Source organism: Biomphalaria glabrata, chromosome 3 (assembly GCF_947242115.1).
Source record: "Biomphalaria glabrata chromosome 3, xgBioGlab47.1, whole genome shotgun sequence".
In the NCBI taxonomy this organism is placed as follows: domain Eukaryota; kingdom Metazoa; phylum Mollusca; class Gastropoda; family Planorbidae; genus Biomphalaria; species Biomphalaria glabrata.
Genome location: NC_074713.1, coordinates 16,050,842 through 16,072,824, shown reverse-complemented (window position 1 = coordinate 16,072,824; position 21,983 = coordinate 16,050,842). Strand labels below are relative to the sequence as shown.

Here is a 21,983-nt window from a genome sequence, read left to right as displayed (position 1 = left end):
AAAAAATGACATCTAATTTAATTTAATGCAATTTCTTAATGTTTGAAATTGGCTCCACCTATGTGTCTATTGTAAATGGCAATAATTCTATTACTAGCCCTGGTCAACACAGAAGACAGCAGTTTAAGTTTCCTTGTGCAGAATCCCATTAGTGCAATGTTAGCAGTACAACTGGATGAGTCTGAATATCTGCTGGTTTTCAACAGTAAGTAAACATTGCCATCACAGCATTTTCACTAGTTAGTGTTGGACAAAGAAAGGTTTAGGTTCAGACCTTATATTAAACCGGTTTGGCCTGATGCTATCCACTGCTTGAGATAGTATTCAATAAGCTACAGGACTATTACAGCTGATTGGCTTGTGGATAAGCTTTAATGCAATTTTTAGAAGGGACATTCAAGATCTGAATGTTTCTTAAATCTGTATACAAGGCACCTGTGACATAAAGTGTTAGTAACAGTTATTGTAATCTTTGTTACTTTTTTTCATTATTCCAAATGGGAAGGTGTCTTGGATTAAAGAAAGTGAAGATTAAAATATAGAGCTATGAGGAAAGAAAAGTCTAATGACACTTATGAATAATTTATACGCTATTCTGAGCTCTTCCTATAATTGTGCTTAAACTTGTAAAGTAGAATAACTAGTTATATGTGATATCTCATTCTTAAAAACATTTGTGAAAATTGTTTCTCTTATTATGATAATAATATATACGTGCCTTTATTTACTTTTCAGTTTTTGGTATTTATGTTGACAACAAAGGTAATCGCAACAGAAACCAAGAAATTTTATGGCCTGCTCAACCATTGTATGTCAGTAAGTAATTCCTACCAGCTTCTAAGTTTCAATTTTCTTACATTTGGAAAAAGGTTGGAAAACATGAGGAAAAACATATTTTTTCTGTGATAGAATATGATTTTATTTATACGCTATTCTGATACTATCCAATCTTTGAAGCTATAGTCTTACCACAAATTCTGTAAACAAGAACATACAATATATTCTAACCAAGTTTTCATCCTTAGGTTACTCCAAACCTTATCTTGCTTGCTTTTCGGAGAATTCCATTTTCATATTTGATGTAGTAAGTGGTGAGTGGTTGCAAACCCTGTGCTTAAAAAAGGTAAGTCTACATCAAACTAGCACCTTTTTTTTTTTTTTAGCATAAATCACTTTTATTTTTGCATTCCAGCCAACCTAATAAGAAATGTTTATTGAGTATAATAAACTATTGAAATGGATTTGAATTGAATGCCTCATAGCTGTAAATATGTAGATATTTGTTGGAATTGCCAATTACTGACTTATCTTGAAAGAATCCTATAGTTGTAACTATTTTCATTGCTCTTCAGACCAAGCCATTGAATAAAGAAGGATCTCTGTGTATGTTGAATGCTGTAGATTCTCAGCATATTGCTTACCTTAAAAATATTAATGCAGGTTTGTTTCTTATCTCTAGCTTCTAAGGATGAATTTATGAGAGAATGTAAAGTGAGTTTTCTTACCTTGTTTTGTCTGTGGGGGATAAGTATATGATCTAGAGCAATGAGGAGACCTTTTGAAATGACACACATGAATAAGTTATACGCTATTCTGAGCTCTATTTAGTCTCATCTAGGAAAATGACTTGAATAGCAGAATTTAATTTAAGAAAACCTTTTTTTCATTTATGAATCAAATAAGTTTTAAAAAAATTAAAATGAGTTGTTTTTCTTGTTTCTAGAAGAAGACAAGTTGGCAGTGATGGACATTTTCAAACAAAAAAGCAGCAGAAATAAAAGAAGATTCTCATTTAAAAATCTTAATGATGATAGATCTTCTAAAGGGTGAGCACATTTACTGTTTTAGTTTGTTTTTTTATGTTGATTGTTTGTGGCATAGAATAAATTTTTGACCAATAGAGTCTGTTGTTCTATTTAGACTCTAGTACCATGTTGTTATGTCATCATACATGTTCTCCTGTCTATTAGAGTCATTAATAGACCTATCAATTGATATCTTCGCTAAGCTATGTTAATAACATCTTTTGTATGTTTTAATATTCATTTTTTAAGTATTTATTTCTTAAGAAATATACAGCAAAAACACAGGGCTACAAGAAGCAAATTATTTCTGTTTGATAGCTTGTTATTTTTATCATTTAGTTTTTCTACCAACTTGTTTAAAGTTTAAGTCCTATGGTTTATGAAAATTATGAAGCACATTTAAACTAAGGCTTGAAAGAAAGTAATAAATTAGTCAGAGCATTTGTATAGAAATGAAGAATTATGACTAAGAAGGTTATCACATCTTTCACGCCATGGCAGAACTGATAATTCATATCACTTGCACTTTATAAGCTATTTATAAAACTATCATCTCAGAATGACCCTGCTGCTAAGTAATCAGCTAGCTTTGCTGAGCCATTATCACTCACTTTTTCTCTCTTCAGCTCTCTCATCTTCAACTTGTAAGTGAACTGATTGATCAGCTTCTAACCTTAGAATAAAGACTTTAAGAATGTATGACAATGTCAGATCTGTCTTATTTGTATTTGTTGCATAATGTGATCTCTCTAAACAGAATGGATCTAACTCAAAATACTAATTCATATGTGCAATAAAACACTATTATTCCTTTTTACTAGTTGCCTTGTGTCTCAGACACAAGGCAACTTTATATAAAACTAAACATGATCTCTTTGATGAACTCAATTTTGTTCTAACAAGAGAATGAAAAACCCCAGAGAGATTTGATGAAAGATACTTCAAGAAATACTGCTTTTGTAGGCAGATAAAATGAAATGACTTTGTAAATAAAAAAACTACTTTCAATAAAAAACTACTTTCTAATTCCTTGGAGGATTTTCATATATGCACCAAAATATCTCCTAGACCATTAATGAAGCAAAATAGTTTAATTTTTTATAGTCCTCAACACTTTTAAAACATGCACTTTATTAAATTTATGAGCTATTTTTTCCATAAGATTATCATTTAATTTTTTTTTAAAATTTCAATTAAAAAAAAAAAGCTTTTTTCTGAACTCTCACTCATATTATTAAATCTCTGATCATAATTCTCTCATTCACTGCATTTCTTCCTTGCTTTCCTTAGGAAATTAAGTATAAAAGGGTAACTCAAAAGCATATTATTAAACAACAAAACGTTTCTTGTTTTATTATATTGATTATATGATTTAGCCAACCCAATACACAGTAGATTGTTATCAAGGCCTGGTATAGAACACATCACTTTTCATTTCACATTGTCAGGTTTTTTTCCCACATAAATAACTACTAATAAAAATGAATTTCCTATTGAAATGAAAAAATATTTTAAAAATTTTTTTTAGTGCTTTAGCAAATTATTATTTTTTTTTATAAAAGATTAGTTTCTTTTTTTTTTTCAGTATTCCTTGCTTTAAGTCCTTTTTTTTTTTTTTACAAAGTCTTATTTAAAATCAACATCAATTGATTTTAAATTATTATGTTTTTTGAACAATAAACATATTTTCCTATCTCATTCTTTTTATTCATTCTTTTTATTTCAATTATGAAGACAGATTTTTTGTGCACAATAATCTGAATCTTTCTTGCATTTTTGTTCTAAAATCTAATCACTTTGAATGAATCTTCTGCTAATAAAAGTTGTTGTTTGATTTGTTTAGTATTTGTGTGTAATTTTATCCTTGCACGCAGGCCTGATCGACGCAGTCGAGAGATATCTGGGCCACTGACCTTCAGCCATGTGGCTCATGTTGGGCCTGGGCAGCTTATGGCCCCATCTCAGAATCCCCCTCCACCTCTGTAAGGAAACCATTTTAACCACAAGCTTTGTAATTATAGTTAGGCACCATGTAAAGGACAAAATGCAGAATGGAAAGGGCAGTTTGATCATTTCTTTCCTAGTATAGGGGACTGGCTGCACTAAAAGAAAATGAATACATTTTAAAATGATTAACATAGAACAGCAATTATATTTTTGTGCATAATGAAAATTTAAGATATTGATCTAATACAATCACTGAAATCAACATAACAATCAAGCTGCCAATTACATTACAAATTGCATTTTGCTTAACATTACTGTTTATAGTAGCTAGTAGCCACTGTTTATGTTTGTATACTTTTATATGCATTTCCACTTTGGTCCTGGCCTTGAATTAACCAGCACTTTATATCATCAATATTTTTTTTTTTGATCCAACTTCTAGTTGCTCTGTAAAACAAGTCTGTGATGTAACATAAACCTGTAGAGCGCTTGCTTCTCTTTCCTACGTTAAACTTGTGCATGTATTTGTTTGTTTTTTTACCTTTGGTCTGAATTGAACTGAATGTTTCTATTAGACATTTCAATTAGAGACTAGCAATAAATGCTTGTAAATGTATTCATAAATTTACTTGACATTTTCCTATTAACTAAACAATAACAACAGATTATGATTTCTTTCTATCTGTGCATGGGTGTGCCTACTTTCTCTGTACAATCATTGGTTTACAAATCTTATTTTTTTAAAATTATTATTCTAAATATATATGTAAATATATATATATATATATATAGATTTCATTATGCAGAACAGAGTTGCTAACCTCAGCTACAAAGAAATTTTTTTATTTTTCTAAACAGAAAATCATTACATTGCAAATACTAATTTTATTGTATGGACATAAAACTAGTTGTCAATCGGCTTTTTTTAAAAACAAAAATCACAATATTTTAATTTAACAAAAAGCAAAAATTAACTTGTATATTTCTAAATGGATTTGTAATAAATGGTAAGATATTTATATTTTGTAAACATGGTTAGAAGCCTGAACCAATCCTTCTATCTAGTCAAGTGATAAGCATCTAAGAGTAAATATGGGTTATGGCCAAAGATAAAATAATAGTCTTCAAGCTACCAATACAAACTTTGACAAATTAAAGGACCTATAATAATGATAAGGTACACTTAATTGTCTCTTGTAAAATGTGCAGGTATTTATGACAATATTGGGAATAATTTATGGAAATGCAAAACCACAATTCTTATATAATTCTTTATGGGTATTATAGGTACTATACAAACGCCTATGTTATTTTTTTTATTGTTTGGTCAAATTTGGATCACATATTTCTCATCAATTGGTTGCTTTTTTTCATTGTTTTTATCAGTTTAAAATTCTGATGAATTTTAAGAAATCTCTCATCTCTGCATAGGCCACCAACCAGCTTCCTCCAGGTGTCTCAGTTCTGGGCAAGTCTCCAACTCCATACCTTGCCCATTTGCTTCCAATTGGTTTTGTGGCACCATGTATTCCTGGGCCGTCCCCTCATCCACTTTCCTTAGGGGTTCCATGTGAGTGCTTCTTAGATGTAGGCCAGTGTCTCTGACAGATATCTACTTCCTTGGGCTGTTGCTTTATTCTTTGCCACAGTTCCTCATTTGAGATCTTGTCTGGCCAGAGGATTATATGAATCTACCTGAGGCAGGTATTGATGAATATTTTTTTCACGGTGATGATGATGAATCACCAGGTCTCTGCTCCATAAAGTAGTATTGGCTTGTGTTGAAGAGCCTGATCTTGGTGGTGGTGCTTATCTCCCTTGATCCCTTCATCTTCAGCTGGTGGAAGGCTGCTCGAGCTTTACCAATGCAGGTTCTGACATCTCCATCTGTCCCTCCATGGTTGTCTAGGAGACTGCCAAGATTGGTGATGTTTTCCACCTCTTCCAGCGCCTCGCCTTGGACTGTAATACTGTAATGGGTGTATTGTTGGACACTTTTATCTTGACCACCTTGCTCTTTTCACTGTTTATGGTTAAACCCAGTCTAGATGAATAGTCTGCAATGATGTCTTTTTTTTCCTGCATCTGCTGTTGCATGTGAAAGAGAAGATCCAGATCAGAGGTCATTGACCTGTTCCCACTGTGTCCATTTTATACTGTTTCGCTTCTGGTTTGTTGCTTTTTTAATGACCCACTTTATGGCTAGCAGAAACAAAAAGTAGAGAGTAAACAATCTGTTGGGACTTCGAATGCATCTGTCAGTTGTCTGACATGCACTATTCTGCAAGTCATCCCCTTATATGACTCCTGATGATGTTTGTAATTTTTTCAGACAACTCCATAGTGTCTCAGTAGTCTCCATAGAGTCTGTCTGTTCACACTGTCTATAAAACTGACATAGAGGGGGGGGGGGGGAAGTTCCATTCCATGGACTATTCCAGAATGATGTGTAGCATCACTATCTGATCTGTGTATGATCTCTCCTTTCCACATTCTGCTTGTTGGTCATGAAGGTGTAGATGTGCAGCATCTTTCAATTGATTCAGCAGAATGTAAACACCTTTCCTGGAATGGACAGCAGTGGAAGGTAGTGGGAGCAGAAACTAAGATTTGGGGAGTTTGATGAGCTAGTCCTCCTTCTACTCTGGTGGCACTTCTTTTTCCCAAATCTTTCAGAAAAGAAGGAAGAGGAGCTTCACACTGGTCTCAATGTCTGACTTAACCAGGATGCTGTCAGGTTCTTCAGATTTGCTGTACTTCAGTTGCAAGATTACCCTGCGTATCTCTTCCTTAGTGGGTGAACTGCACTTTATAGGCAATGGTATCACTGGTAGATTTCAGTAGCTTCTGGAAATGCCCTATCCACCTCCTCTTTTAATAATGCATTATTTCTCTACCCCTTTTATTCTCATTTTTTAATCCTTTTTTTTTTTTATGTTTTATTTATTTTTTATTTTGCATTTGTGACCCATTGCTTGCTCCTATCTTATGTCTACACAGTAACTAGATGCTAGATAAGACAGGCATTTTCATATATGTTTTAGGAAAAATGGAAGAATTAATTTCTGAACCATTCATCCAAATATTGTGATACTAGCACAATTGTAAAAAAGATAATTATATTATAGGTGTAATTAACAGTTGTGATAATCATAAGTATAGTTGAAGTCCCTGAAACTTTTTAGATTAGAACAATTGAATATTTAAAGGCATCCTAAACTTTGTTTTGTAATTGTGGAAGGCAGCTCTTTTCAATTAACAATTCAGTTTTTAAAACTTTTAAATTCACAACATTTAGACAGCCAATGATGTGAAGGCACTCTGTATTGTTTACATTCAATGTTTTGTATGACAACTAAACTTTCTTGATTGTCAATATTTCATACTCATTTTTTTTCTTTTTAAAAATATATGACTCCATTAAAAAAAAGCTTAAAAAGCAAAACTTGAAAATAAAATTTGGTCTTTTACTTTCAAAAGCAAAAAGGGATGTATGAGTTAAACAAACTATAAGTATTCTTTTTTTGTTGGTGAGTATATGTGAGGGAAGGTTGGTTTGACCTCAATTTATTGTTTTTCTTTTTTTTGTTGTTAATATTCCTACTAATATTTCTCTTTGTATTCCTATAGAAGTGACAGACGGTCACGTGTCATCTCTTCTCCTTCCAATTTTAGTCATGTTGCACACATGGGTCCAGATCAAGGCCATCAAGTATTGATAGATCTACCTAAGGTACTTGAACTACTTCCAACTTTTGAAGGGTGCTAACAGTTTGTACTTTATCTCAGTCAATGGGGTGCATGCAGGGGTACAGACAAACAAGGCTGAGGGCTTATTTATGAGTGGTTTATCAGGGGTACAGACAAACAAGGCTGAGGGCTTATTTATAAGTGGTTTATCAGGGGTACAGACAAACAAAGCTGAGGGCTTATTTATGAGTGGTTTATCAGGGGTACAGACAAACAAGGCTGAGGGCTTATTTATAAGTGGTTTATCAGGGGTACAGACAAACAAGGCTGAGGGCTTATTTATGAGTGGTTTATCAGGGGTGCAGACAAACAAGGCTGAGGGCTTATTTATAAGTGGTTTATCTAAAACAAAGAAGAACATATTAAGAATGCTAATATTCAAAGGAAACTTAAATGTGTTGTGTATTTTTAGAAAGACTATTGTAGGTATCAATAAAAACTATTATGATGTTACAAAGAGAATGCATGTGGAATTCTCTTAAAGAGTATAAGACGCTTTGATCTCCAAAAGATTATATGCTGTTCTTATGTAAGCCATGAATGATAATGATTCTCTAAAGTTTTAGTTTTTCAAAAAGTCAATGTATGAAATGCTAACTGGTATGTTTCTATTTTCTACCTATTAGACAGGGGGAGCTGCCAGTAGTGATGAAATGGCAAGAGTTAAAAGTATGTTCCAGCCACAGCTGAAGTCTATACTTGAGAGTAGATCTCAGAGACCAACAAGTTCACACTTCAATGGTATGCACTTAGACTAGAAATAATAGCCCTTTTTAAATCTGGAGAACTTGGAGTTATCTAAGAAAATCAAAGAAATTATATAATTTTACAACTTTGGGTTACTTAATTCCACACAAATCCAAAATCTTAGGTCCATAAATACATAGAACTTCATCTCGTAGATATCTATTGTCCATATATTCATAGTCGTTTTGGTTAATAGGATCATATTCAGATGCATCTATTTGTCTGTCTTAAGGAATGTTTCAGTACTAATGGATAAGTGGCTGGACCAGTTATTGTCTTCTGTTATACAATATTGTGTTAATTTTACATCAGAGCATGTACTAACCAATGTTGAATATATGCCACTAATATACTTCTATAATACACCATTATGTAGAAACTAATTTCACAAAACTGATGCTAACACAGCTTCTGATATATGGCTCCTTTTGTCTCGAAAGGCAATGGATGCGCCCAAATGAGTCACTGGTTTTGGCTTAATCTTGAGACGGGGCAGCATCTGGTGTGGCTAATCAAGCCAATTCTAGAACGGCAGACAATTCGTACATGTGTATGCCTCTGATGTAGGGCTAGCGGACAGGGCAGCTTTCTTTTTTTTCCCTCTTGATTAAGGCCGCTTCAATTCTTTTGTGCACGCACAGTCTGTCTCCATGCACTCCGATCTTTGGCTATGTTTTCCCACATTCTTTCGCTGATGCCTGTGGCTCTCATGTCTCGCTTGCAGACATCTCTATATGTTAGTCTTGGGCGGCCCTTGGGTCTGACTCCTTCCACAAGCTCAGCATATAAGATATCTTTCGGGATTCTACCATCTGGCATGCGGGTGACATGTCCGAGCCAGCGTAATCTTCTTTGTGTCAAGAGAGCATACATGCTGTTCATATTGGCCAATCTCAAAACTTCCTGATTGGAGACATGGTCCCTCCAAGAGATGCCCATTATGCGTCTCAGGCAGCGCAAGTGGAAACTATTCAATCTGTGCTCTTGGTACATGTATGTTGACCAGCTTTCACAGCCATAAAGGAGAGTGCTCACAACACAGGCGTTGTAGACTAGGATTTTGGTCGCTGTGGTCAATTTACCATTTTCCCAGACGCGCTTGGAGAGTTTTGCCAATGCTGTGGTAGCTTTTCCTATCCTTTTTGTCAGCTCGATGTCTAAGTTTAGGTTACTGACAATTGTTGAACCCAAGTAGGTAAATTCCTGCACCGCTGAAAGGGTGTGGTTCCCAACTTGTATTATAGGTATTTCTGCGACGTCTTGTGCCAGGATTTCGGTCTTGGAGAGACTTATTGTAAGGCTAAACTCTTGACAAGCAGCTGCTAAGGCGTTCACTAGCTTCTGTAGACCTCCTTGTGAGTGAGATACGAGTGCCGCGTCATCGGCAAACAGCAGCTCCCTTATCAAGATACGACGCCTTTTCGTTTTGGCTTTAAGACGTGCCAGGTTAAAGAGTCTTCCATCGGATCTGCTATGGATATATATTCCGTCTTCCAGGGATTTAAAAGCACTGGATAGAACTACTGAGAAGAAGATGACAAATAGTGTAGGGGCCAGTACACATCCTTGTTTTACACCGCTCTTAATGGAGAATGGCCTGGAGGAAGAACTTTCAAACTGAACGGTGCCCTGCATATTTTCGTGAAAAGCTGACACTAGTTTTCTTAACTTATTTGGGCAGCCGATTCTCTCTAGTACAGCAAACAGACCGCTTCTGCTAACAAGGTCAAAGGCCTTGGTCAAATCAATAAATGCTATGAAGAGGGGCTGCTTTTGTTCTCTGCTCTTCTCCTGTAGCTGCCGCAGAGAGAAAATCATATCTGTTGTAGATCTACATGCCCTAAAGCCACACTGCGACTCTGGATAAACACGTTCTGCCAGGATCTGTAATCGCTTTAGTAATACTCTAGCAAAAGCCTTTCCGACTATGCTAAGCAGTGAGATGCCTCTGTAATTGTTACAATCAGAGCGGTCGCCTTTATTTTTTATAAATTGTAACTAAGGCAGTCTTTCAATTCCTGGGGGACCATTCCTTGTTCCTAGCACAAGCTTAGCAGTTCATGGAGTGGTTTGATTAGGGCATGTTTTCCAGCCTGAATGACTTCAGCAGGAATGCCATCTCCTCCGGGTGTTTTCCCATGTGCAAGCATTCAATGGCAATGCTCAGCTCCTTTACTGAGGGCGTTTAGTTCCATCAAAACTGGAAGTGATGGGAAGTTGGAAACAACATTTGGTGAGATGGCGTTTTCAATCTGGTAGAGTTCTGCATAGTGTTCTACCCATCGTTCCATTTGCAGCGCACGATCGCTGATGATTGAGCCATCTTTTGACTTGAGCGGAGCACACTTGCTGGTGTGTGGTCCAAAGGCTTTTCTCATGCCCTCATATAGTCCTCTTATGTTACCACAGTCGGCACAAGATTGAATATCTTCGCATAGCTCCTGCCAGTATTTGTTAGCACATTGTCTCGCTACTCTTTGGGCATTGTTACGTGCAGCTCTGAGCCTTTTTAAGTTGCTTGGGGTGGGATTCTTCTTGTAGATTAGCATGGCTGCTCTCTTGTTCGTAGTGGCAGTTTCCATTTCTGGTAGACTAGCTTCAAACCAGTCTTCGCTTTTCTTGGTTTTGTTTCCAAAGACCAGTGATGATGTTTGGTAGATTGTATCACGCATAAACGTCCAGCTTTTTTCTACCTCAGTCACAGAGAAGTTTTTAAAAGCTTCCTCTAATTTGTTCTCAAATTCGGTGCAAAGATCAGGATTTTTTGTGCTAGTGGTATTCAGGCGTGATTTTCTTTTTCCCTGTGATGTGTGGATCTTACTTGGCAGCAGTCTTGTCCGGCAGGACACTAAAGTATGATCAGTATCACAATCCGCGCTTTGGTAGCTACGTGTCAGTAGTATATTTCCAATGTCCTTTTTTCGTGTCAGTATCATATCCAGCTGGTGCCAGTGCCCAGACCTAGGGTGCCTCCATGAGACACAGTGCTGTGGTTTTGTTCTGAAGTATGTGTTGGTAATGCAGAGCTTATGGTATGTGCAGAATTCAAGCAGTCTTTGTCCGTTCTCATTCATCTTTCCCATTCCAAAAAGCCCAAGGCAGTCTGGCCAGGTAGTGTGATCTGATCCTACTCTGGCATTGAAGTCACCTAGAAGGATCATATGTTCTTTTTGAGGAATGTTTGCAATGGCTTCTTTGAGGTCTTCATAGAACTTGTCTTTGTCCTCCTGAAGCGAGCATAGTGTGGGGGCATAGGCACTAATTAGAGTGACTTTTCCAGATGCTGTCATCATACTTATGCTTAGTAGCCGTTCCGAGCCACCAACTGGAGGGACTATCATGGGAAGAAGACTGTTCATGACAGCAAAGCCCACACCATGTATTCGAGTCTCATCCTGTGCTTTCCCTTTCCAAAAGAAAGTGTAGTCAGTCTCGCGGAGCATGCCGTTTTCGGCCAGTCGGGTTTCTTGCAGGGATGCAATGTCAATATGTAGCCTTTTTAGCTCGTTGTTTATAACTGCCGACTTCCTTGCGTCGTCGATCTGCCTAAGATCATCAGTGAGACCAGGACACATTGTCCTGACATTCCAAGTGGCCAGTCGCATGACAGGGATTTTCTTTTTCAGTTTATTTTTTCTTCTTTTGTTGCTTGGTGCAAGTTTCCAGCCTACTTGTCGTTTTAAACTAAGCTCTAAGCACCCATTAGAGCAGGCAGGCTGTGGCGGATCAGCACCTAACTGACTGGGGGCTGCCTAGGTTGAGGCGGGCGGTAGCTGATCAGTGAGGCGCGAAGACGTCTCCCACCGTCAGAGACAACCCTTGGCGTCCATACATTACGCCAATCAAGTTGGACTTATAACCCGTAACTGTTGTCTCCCATGTTGTTTTAGCTGCTTTGCAGCAGCACCAGAGTTTCCTCTCCGGGGCGCATTCCTGGGCCTTGGATAAAGGGGTCATGGTCCCTCTCTCGACCTTGCTGATGTGATCCAAAGGAACGCATCGCATTACATTTGGCTCCAACTCAGTTGCAGAAGCTGCCGGAGGGAATTTCATAGCTGATACTCCCAACGCCTAAGGGGCTTCACTTCTGATTTCTCCTCGAGGTTGTCTCCTGAAGCCTCGAGTAGCTTCTAATAGCAGAGCTCTAAATATTATGAATATGAATGCCTTGTTTGAAAGTTATCTTTAGACTTATGGGGTAGTAATGTTTCTTTCTTTATAACAGGTAATGTAAGCAGCAGAGGAAGTGAAAGTTCTCGCCCAGGCCGAGGCAGAGATAATCGATCATTGCCATTAAACATCTCTGGCAGGTCCAATGATGGGACTCAGTCACTACAACAAGAACCTAGTAGTTTAGAAAGGGAAATATCTTCACAGATTTTTGAAGTAAGTATTTGCTTAATCTTATTAACAAAATCAGAAGCTGATTAAACTAGAAATAGCAAACGCTAAATTTTAAATAAGATGACAATATTACTAATATAAGAATTTGTATTCAATTAAAAGGTAAATTTCTGTAGAAAACTGTTGTCATTCTTGTTACTAATTTTCAGCTTGTACCTTAAAGTAAAACCTGGCAGATGTTAAATAATCCTGTCATTTAACAATAAGTATTTAAACATTTATTATGGAATACTATAATACTAGTCATCTAGATTTTATTAGAATTGAGATACATTTACTTAATCATTTCAGTCTAGTCAAGGTGTTTTTAAAATAAAAAGGAAATACAGAGACTAATCATGAATAGTGAAAGACTATTATTTATGCTCTTTGATGATTCATGAGATTCCTATAACAATTTCTCATCAGCATTATCTAAGAAACTTCGGGTTTAAGTTTTCTCTCTTTATAAAAGATTAACTAACACCAGATATGTACTAAAAAAACAGCACTAAAGCAGAAATGGTGTTATCTATAGGGTGTAAGACAAGTTGGAATCAAAGCTTGAGCAGCTTTACTATAAGAGTTGTCTTTCTCTAGTCTCATATAAAATAAATAACATTTTGGTGATTCTTTTAATCTCAATAAAATGTCTAGGAAAAGATATTTGTAAATAGGACAAGAAGAAAGTTTCTATTTATAGTCTGCACCAGGATTTTTTTGAAAATTTATCTGCTCAGTTACTGTAATGTTTTGTTATATAGATATAACATAATAGGGTTCATAGACTACATATGAGGTGAACACACTGTCTGGTAGTAGCTTGATTATTTTGACCAGCTTATATAATACTGTTTACCTGTGCTTTATAAAAGATATGTCTTTTGTTTGTACGATGGTTACTAAATTGTAATGTTTGTATTATGGAGATGTATTTGTAGGGTACTAAGAAAGTGATCTTTGTTTATTGGAATGTATTGTTTATATATTGGTTACTATGAAAGTGTATTGTAGCTGCAGCAGCTGGTAGAGTGAATCCTTATTGTTGATACAAGGGACTCAGAAAATTAGGTACAGGATTAAAACAAATTAAAAAGTAATTTAAAAGAAACAACTTAAATTTTACACACTCTGAGTAATGTCTATGAAACAATCTAGTTCTGACTTTAGAACACAGTTTATGCACAGGAAGTTCTAGAGTAGCATAGGAATTCTGCAGCAAATAAACTTTCTTATTCTTATGGAATTGATCCAAAATGTGTGGGTAATTTTCAAAGCATGTGTGTACTGTTGCAAAATAATAATAAAAAAAGACACCTAGGCATTAGAACATGTTCTGCATATAAACTTATAGCAGACAACTGAACATTGTTCCACTGAGAGGAGCCTTATGCCTAAATTAGCAAAAAACAGTTTCTAGATATTGGTTTACACTACGAAACCCTTAGAAAAACAGTTCAAATAATTGGCAATACCCTCTTAAGGGATGTTAATTTAATCTTTGGTCTCTCTCTACATTGTGCATCTGTTGACTGTACTGTGTCATGCATTTTTTCCCTGTACAGATCATGAACTCTTCAGAGAGTGCTTTCAATGGGGCGGGTAGCTCCTGGTCATTGCCAGCATTTGACAAATCTGAGAGCTAGCAACAGTCATTCTTTAGGACTTAGTAGTGTTGCTTTGGCTACAGTAATTACATTCTTTTTTTTTTTTTTTAATGTTTTTACATTTATCATATGAGTTTCTGGCATTGTTTTTTGTTGTTTGAATTTGTGTTAGTTCTACACTTGGCTATTATTTAGCTTGGATGTTTTGTTGTTGTAGAAAAGTCACTTATAAAGAGATGTTGTCACTGAAGAAATAGCTGCATGTTTCTTCAAATTTACATTTAAAGCTGGCTGCATTTGACTCAACTTTTGTTTCTTAAGTTTTTTTGTCCTATCAATAGTAGGAAGTAATACCTTGCTATGTTCAGTGCTGTGATTTGTTAGATGAAAATAATCTAGTATAATTTGTCCACTTCTCTTAAAAAAGGTCTTTCAATTAAGTAAGAATCTTGAACAAATTGTAATGTAATAAGCATAATCAATATTAAAACATCTCTGCATATTTAGAACATTTCTCAACACCAAGTGATTGTTCTATTTGCAAATAAATTAATTACTGAACATAGTCTTTTTTTTCTTTCTATAAATTCTGCAATAAGGAATTTTTTTTTTTAAAGTTACATATGTATTTCAAATTAATATGTAGCATTGGTTTAATATAGGTATTTAGGCATTGAGATTTAGAACAATTTACCATTCTATAGTGAGTTGTAGCACCCAGCCTTAACAAGATCACTGGTATACATTGATCTATAGTTTGCCACTAATTATATAAAACCATATTTGTTTCCCATCACACTATTGCATGGTTGCTAAATAAGTGAATTAGTATTAGCCTATCATAGACCAGCTTTAGCCGGGTTAACCTTGACATATATGACATTCCTTTGTGTTGTTGCAGTCATCCATTTGAAAGTTCCTGATAGTTTAGTCTTTAGATGCCAGGAGTCAGCACAGTAAATATTGTCTTCTAGCTTGATCCAGTCATGCTTATCTTGCCTGTTTATTTTATTCTTTTGTGTGTGTTGACTCTTCTTTTTCTAAAAGTATTTTTTTTTACAAATTAAAATTATGTTGTTGAACATATATACTGTGTTAAATTAGCATTTAAAAAAAAAATTTTTTTTTAGTGTTTGCAAAATTTCAACATTTTTCAAAGATTAAGGGAAATAAACATACTAAAAGATAAATACAATTTCAGTTTGAAAAAAATGTCCCATTTAAGTCAGTGTCTTCCTGTCTCAGTGAACCTATTGTGTGTTATTTAACATTCTGCATCAAATTATAAATGTTGTCCCTAATCTGTATGGTATGGATTTCTTTTTATGTCTTATTATTTTAAATCATTTTTGTTGTAATTTTCTGTTGTTTTGTAAGACTTAGTGACTAGAAATTTAAGTTTGCAGCGAGTCCCCGCATGTTGTGCTTACATTGTAAATATATTGCATAGAGCTTAGCACATTAAAAAACCATATTTCACCCCTATCTGTTGAATGATATCTAGCTCAGTTACTAGCCATAAATGAAAAGAAACAAAATGTAAAGCCTACTGTATGTAAGTTCTTCTTAACATATAGACCACTAGTCTAAAAACTGTCAAGTAGCCTAACCTGATAATATTGTCTGGATTGGTTTGATATATATACTTGAAATCCAATCAGTTTTACAAGTTCACAACCAATTAAATTACATTATTATAGAGTTTCAAATAATTTTTAGATTGAAATGTTCAGATGTAAATCATAAAAAAGGTTACCTTTTACTATTGTTTTTTTTTTTTTTAATGTGTTGGCCATCAGGTATGTAAGTCTAATAGTTTGATTATACACTAAGCAGTCTAGGGTCACTGTTCTGTTAGTTTAAAGATCACAACACAATCACTTGTGATATACATATATCCAGGGCTTTTTTTGTGACGTACGGACACCTTTTTGAAAAAAAAAAAACTTTTCCTGTATTTTAAGGTATATTATTAATTTTTAGTAGTTAAAAGTTAGGCAATCAACTACTGAGTACTGGCACCTAATCACTGAGTTCCGGCACCTATTTTTTTTTTTTTTACAAAAAAAGCACTGCATATGTCTATAGTAAAATTTTTTTATATTTTATGTTTTTCTCATTGATTTTGTGTATATATAATCAAGAGGTAAAGTTTAGATACCCAGTATAAAACTAATCAACCATGCCCTGGTGTTTGAAAAAAAAATTATTTTAATTGTTCATCATGCCATTTTATTCCATTAAACACTACTCAATTCTGAGCCTCATAATGCAGACATGCTTCAGACATTTTTATTTTACCTTCAATTAAGTGATCTTCAAAGTACAACTTGCACACACATTTTGTAATCTAATTGGCTTAGTTTTAATCTAAGCTGTAGATCAAACACATAACTTATGATCAATTTTGTCATGAAAAAGTTCAATTAATTTTGATGTTGCTATTTAATTGTGCATTCTTTTTTTACAACCTATTATATTTAGAGCCATAATTTTAAATGGTTAAGATGTACATGAATTTGACTTATCTATCTATTGACTATGCATTTCTTATTTTGTTATAATGATGTTTCTTTGTTGTGTCCCCAGGACAGTGTGGATACTGGTAGCCACTGGAGACATTCCTCCTTGTCTAACAGTTTGTCTCCCCCTGGTTCCAACAGACATAGTCTTGTGTATGAAGATCATAGCTCAGCTGCCAACACTCCAGACACTTCAGACACATCTGACCACCACAGTCAGTGCTGACCCCCTCGTACGTCTATACTTGACTCTTGTCATCTGTTGAAGACAGGCTTGCACTTTATGGCTGTGTTGTTGTTGTTTCTTCTTGTATTTGTGCAGGAGTATTTATTTCTAAAGGAAAATATTTCAATGAATGGAAAGAAACCACACCGATCATTACAAACAAAATGAGACTAAGAATTGGCTTATACGTGGTCATCTCCACTGTGATAGCTGAAACCTTTCAAAGGAGAATGAACAAATCAAGACATGTATTGGTGTGTTTTTGATGAAATGTAATTTTGGCATTAATGTTAACATTTATATGTTAATTGTGTCTAATTCATGAATAGATCATCCTTTACTGTTTCCTAACAAGTCAATCAGCTTAGAAGGCTTCCATAGCTTGAACTTGTATTGGTTAACAAAAATTAGCTTGATTACATTCACATCATTGTAACAGCATTCCTGTAGATCAGTGTCAACCCTAACTCCTGCGAAGTAACTGATATGACCTTTTCAAAAATACATTGTGTAAAATCAATCCACTGGGAACCACTTTTCTAGTTAAGAGAGGTTAAGCTGTGTTGAAAGTTGTTTGTGCAGGCCATTCTTGTTCTATTTGAATCTTGTAGATAGTTTTGTGCTTTTCATTTTGAAGTTCACTTAGTATTGGGAACTTTGAGCCCAGTTGTACATGTGTATTAAAGCTGTGTATTTATAGTCTTTTTCTAGATTCAACCTTTTTTTTTTTATTTCTCACAATTTTTTTCTGAAGTCCTCATTTAGTGTTACATAGATGTACAGTGAGTCTGATCTGCTCAATAAATATCTGGATTGTGTTCATAGACAAAATTTAGTTTAGAGATGATTTTGGTTCTTAGGTGTTTCCCAAACAACTTCTCAGTTGATTGTTCAAGTACTTGGAGTTTGAATGACTTTGAGTTGCTTGGCTGCTTCTTCCTACACAACCTAATAAGGTGCAAACATCTTTGGTTGTTGTCAGTGCCTAGAAATAAGATTCCCATGGCTAGTGATATAAATATAAAATTGAAAATGAATCTGCACAAAATTTTTTTTTTCTTAATGTTACTGTAGCACTGAATAAATGGTTCATACCTAGTAATTCAAGACATTTTAATGGCAGTTTCTCCCTCATTTTTTTTTATAGAATTGGAATAGAATATTGTTATAGAAAACACAAAAGATGTTTTTTTTTTTAATTAAAGGAAGGCCTATTTAGTGTACAATAACCATATCACAGTTTCATATTAGTAAGTTGTTGAATCTTTGTCAGACGTAGTTGAACAAACAAAATCAAGCATAAACATAGATTTTGTACTTCACATGTATTCATAGAATTGTCATGTAACATCTTAATAGAAACAAATGAAAAGATTTGGCTGCTTTGTCCATATATTATGGCCAGTTAATATTCTTTTCTTTGGAGTGTCTTGTCTTAACAATCCTCTTGAGTTTTACTGAATGAAATTAGTTTTATATTAGGTCTGGCTAGCTGTGTTTGTAAATCTATTAATAGAAAGTGGAAAATAGTTCTGGCTAGCAGGGTATGTGAGTGTGGGAAACACCAACATTGTTAAACTTTGTTTAGTGTTGTAGTCTTGGTCTGTTGATGTAGTGTTTATGTAGTGGGCTCATAGGTCATGTAGGAAGCTAAAACTGCTGCTGTCTTACTTGATCTGGTAAGGACAACTTAATTGATGTGATAGTAATTTGGTTTTTGACCATTCTGGGCAGTATTTCTGAAACCAGTGAATTGTGACTCTGTATTCTTTTTCTTTCTATAAACAATACGCAGTGTTCATTATGTTTTTTGAGAAGAGCTTCCTTTATCTAGGGCTGGATGGTAAAGTATGCAGTGATTCCCTCATCTAATCAGCACCCATTATTTGTTCTCTTATTAACATTTGGGTGATTGATGCCAACATTTTTATGTTGAATAAAAAAAAAAATTGTGCTGGAGGTGGTGTTATCTTGCCCCAGATTATCATCAGTGCTTTCAACCTGGTTCTGAATAGGAATGTTTTTTTTTTCACTAACACAACACAGTGTTTCAATCATTCATGCATCACAATGTTTGATACCTCCAAAGATTTTGTTTGATTTCTTTGAGATATCATCCCCCATGCTGTTCTTCATGAATCTGCCTGCCCTATGCTAAAAGTACAGTACGGTGTACAGTTTATTCATACATTCAACTCTATAATGCAACTCTTGATTAATTTGAGGCTCTGAATAAACCACCAGGACTAGCTTGCTCTGTAGTGAGCACAGCAAATCTAGTTGTCTTGGACACTTGTTCCTCTTGTTGGGGTGAGTTGGCTGACACATATCAGTTGTTTCTTATTACTCAGCTCTTTCACATGTCCTAGATGTCAAGCCATGGACAACATAGAAACAGTGTGGTATCTGCTCAGGCCCCCATCCACATTCTTTCTATTGCTACTGCATGCTGAATTAACAACAAGTACTCCAAATATTATATCATAATATATACATATATATATATATAAATACACATACGTTTGGTTGCATATATTATATAGACAGTGCTTCTGCATTGGTTTAAAAACATTTTTTTTTAAATTGAAGGGTAATAATGGTTGGTGTGTTGACATCATTTTGGTTTTTGTGAAGGGACCATGTAGATTTAAAAAAAACACTTGAACATGTATTAAAACCCTTAGATAAGATTTCTCAGCTCTATATCTACACTAAAGTGCACACCTTCAAATATTTCTGACCTTCCATAGCTTGATTTTAAAAAATGTTTTTTTTTTTTTTGTTTGAAGGTGTTACATCCCACTGTTGAGGATACCCTTCTCATTAAATGATACATATTCTCTATCCCTTGACTAGTGCTCCCATTTCCCATGTCATTGCTTTTCCCTTCTCTTGGCATTGATGTGCCCTTCCATCTTTAGTGTGAACATGTCTAGCTAAGAACTTCTGTACTAAAAGTCACATTCGACATTGTTAAACACACTATGGTCGCATGTTTAACACATTTGGCTCTCCTGTTAGGTCTCCTCTGGTTGTCTTAAGTATTGGAGTAAGTTATGATCACACAAGACCATCACTACTAAATATGTGCATTTACTGTCTAGTGTAGGGTACCCAGCTTATCAGTTAAGGCTTAACCAATGCTATCCTGTTCACTTCTTCATGAGTCAGTTGATAAACCTGATATGAAATAGAAGTTGATAAGAAGAGCCTATGAACTTGTATATTGTAGGATGTGTAGCCCCTATAACCAAACAACCTATATAAATATTATATATAATATACATAGGACAGTTTTACTATCTCTTCATATTTGCTATTGGCTGTGCATTTTTAAACCTCTGTTTTACTTGTGTATATAAAATGTAATTGGTTTGTTAATGGATGTAGAACCTGAGGAGAGTTAGTGGCTTTGAATGTGGTGATGGGTGAATGAAATAGTTTTTTTGTTCTCTTGGTTGCTATCAACATCTCAGAATGAGTGTAGCACAAACTGAATGTATTTGCCATAGTGTTATAGGGATTTGTATATTGCACCCCAGCAATATATCTAGGTCCTGTCCTCTAGCATTGAACAAATAGATGTTGTAGTTTTCTAAATCGATTGATGTATTTTTTTTTTTTTAGTAAGTACTTCTGAATGTGTTGACTTGAAGACTAATGGCTAACATTTTTTTTTTGGCTGTTATATTGTGTTACATTTGATTGAAAACAAAACATCAACCAAAAGAACTGAACCAAATACAAAACCCATTGTGGAATAGTGCTGTATGCATGTGTCCTAGCCCTCTCCTGAACATACTTCTCTCTCTCTCTCCTTCTGTCAGGCCTGACTGTGTGGGGGTGTCTGACCAATGTGTACATAACTTGTGTCAAGTCTTCTATTCTAATACAATCTTGGCTTCACTTTTTAGTTTTGTGTTTGTTAGCCAGCACTCATTGGTTAGTCCATGTAATACATGTACACCAGTGGACCACTCTTGAACAAACTCAGCGCTGGACTCATATTAAAAATGTTTGATCTAAAGGAAACTTAGTTGTTCATTGTCTCATTTTCTGTCAGCTCTTGACAGAAGTCAATTAGTTTTGTCTGTACAAGTTGAGCGTGACTACATCTAAAAGGAACAGAGTAAAGCAACAAAAACATGTTTAGGACATGTCAATGGATACAGAAACGTTTTGAAGACAAAATCAAAGTCTGTTAAAAAAAAAAAACCCAAGTGCTTATGAAGTATTGAACTATTGTTTTAGTAGAACAAGGGATTTTATTTTGAATGAAAACAATTGTTGCACGAGTCCAACAAAAGAACTGACATTTTTGAATGAACAAGCTGTATGGTTGTACTTTTTGTTGAACTATGTTCACTTAGACTCAAGAGTGTAGGCGTTTTTAAAGAGAGCTAGCAAATGTTTAGGTCAAGCACACTGTGCTCACTAGGTTTTCTTAGACTATTACTAGAGATACCTTCTCACTTACTTAGAGACAAGGAAACAAATAGCAAGAAAGAAAAGAAATATGGTAAATACCTTCCACTAGTAATATTAAATTCAAACCATGTCCGGGTACCCTACATAGGGGTACTTGCAGGAAAGTGTGATTTCAAATCACTGGCCTAAGATTCTTTGAAAATAAAAACAAGATTACAAAGAGAGTTGTGTTATCACACAAACTCAGAGGCAGCCCCCATCGTCTTATTTTGATTGTTGAAAGTAATAAAATTTAAAAATCATTGGGTACTAAAGTAATAATAATAAAATTAATTTTTCTCTTTTAAAATTTAAATCTTTTAAAATGAATTTTTAGCAAACATAAGTACTTTTTCAATTACAATTTTTTAAATATATATATTCATTAAGTAAAGTTCCCCTTTCAGATCTATTGATCTATGAGCAGATGATGTAATGATCATGTTTCTATGGCCCACGGTTAATGAGGGTGACATGTGACCAGCATAATGACCAACAACCTTTACTTTTTCCCCAACTAATGTCTGGT

At 34.8% G+C, this 21,983-nt stretch overlaps 1 protein-coding gene and 2 non-coding genes across 9 annotated transcripts in view; all 3 read left to right on the top strand.

Annotated features, from left to right (window-relative positions):
- The window catches only part of LOC106065638 (serine/threonine-protein kinase MRCK alpha-like), a 48,832-nt gene extending 27,813 nt beyond the window's left edge, over positions 1–21,019 (top strand). For 2 of the 7 annotated variants that reach the window (XM_056023649.1, XM_056023650.1), the window contains exons 34-44: positions 98–205; positions 736–816; positions 1,026–1,123; positions 1,353–1,440; positions 1,724–1,826; positions 2,432–2,449; positions 3,680–3,787; positions 7,383–7,485; positions 8,129–8,243; positions 12,475–12,635; positions 16,829–21,019. In XM_056023649.1, coding sequence (XP_055879624.1) covers positions 98–205; positions 736–816; positions 1,026–1,123; positions 1,353–1,440; positions 1,724–1,826; positions 2,432–2,449; positions 3,680–3,787; positions 7,383–7,485; positions 8,129–8,243; positions 12,475–12,635; positions 16,829–16,987 — 1,142 coding nt within the window. In that variant the 3' untranslated portion in view covers positions 16,988–21,019. Of the gene's footprint in view, positions 1–97; positions 206–735; positions 817–1,025; positions 1,124–1,352; positions 1,441–1,723; positions 1,827–2,431; positions 2,450–3,679; positions 3,788–7,382; positions 7,486–8,128; positions 8,244–12,474; positions 12,636–14,197; positions 14,322–15,140; positions 15,196–16,828 lie in introns of all 7 variants that reach the window. The other 5 variants (XM_056023655.1, XM_056023652.1, XM_056023651.1 and 2 more) reach the window with 5 other exon arrangements.
- On the top strand, positions 542–606 carry LOC129925501 (small nucleolar RNA U54). The gene has a single exon (XR_008777266.1). It is a non-coding gene; the product is annotated as a small nucleolar RNA U54 (small nucleolar RNA).
- LOC129925504 (small nucleolar RNA U54) lies at positions 1,541–1,604 on the top strand. The gene has a single exon (XR_008777269.1). It is a non-coding gene; the product is annotated as a small nucleolar RNA U54 (small nucleolar RNA).
- Positions 21,020–21,983: the final 964 nt, after the last annotated feature.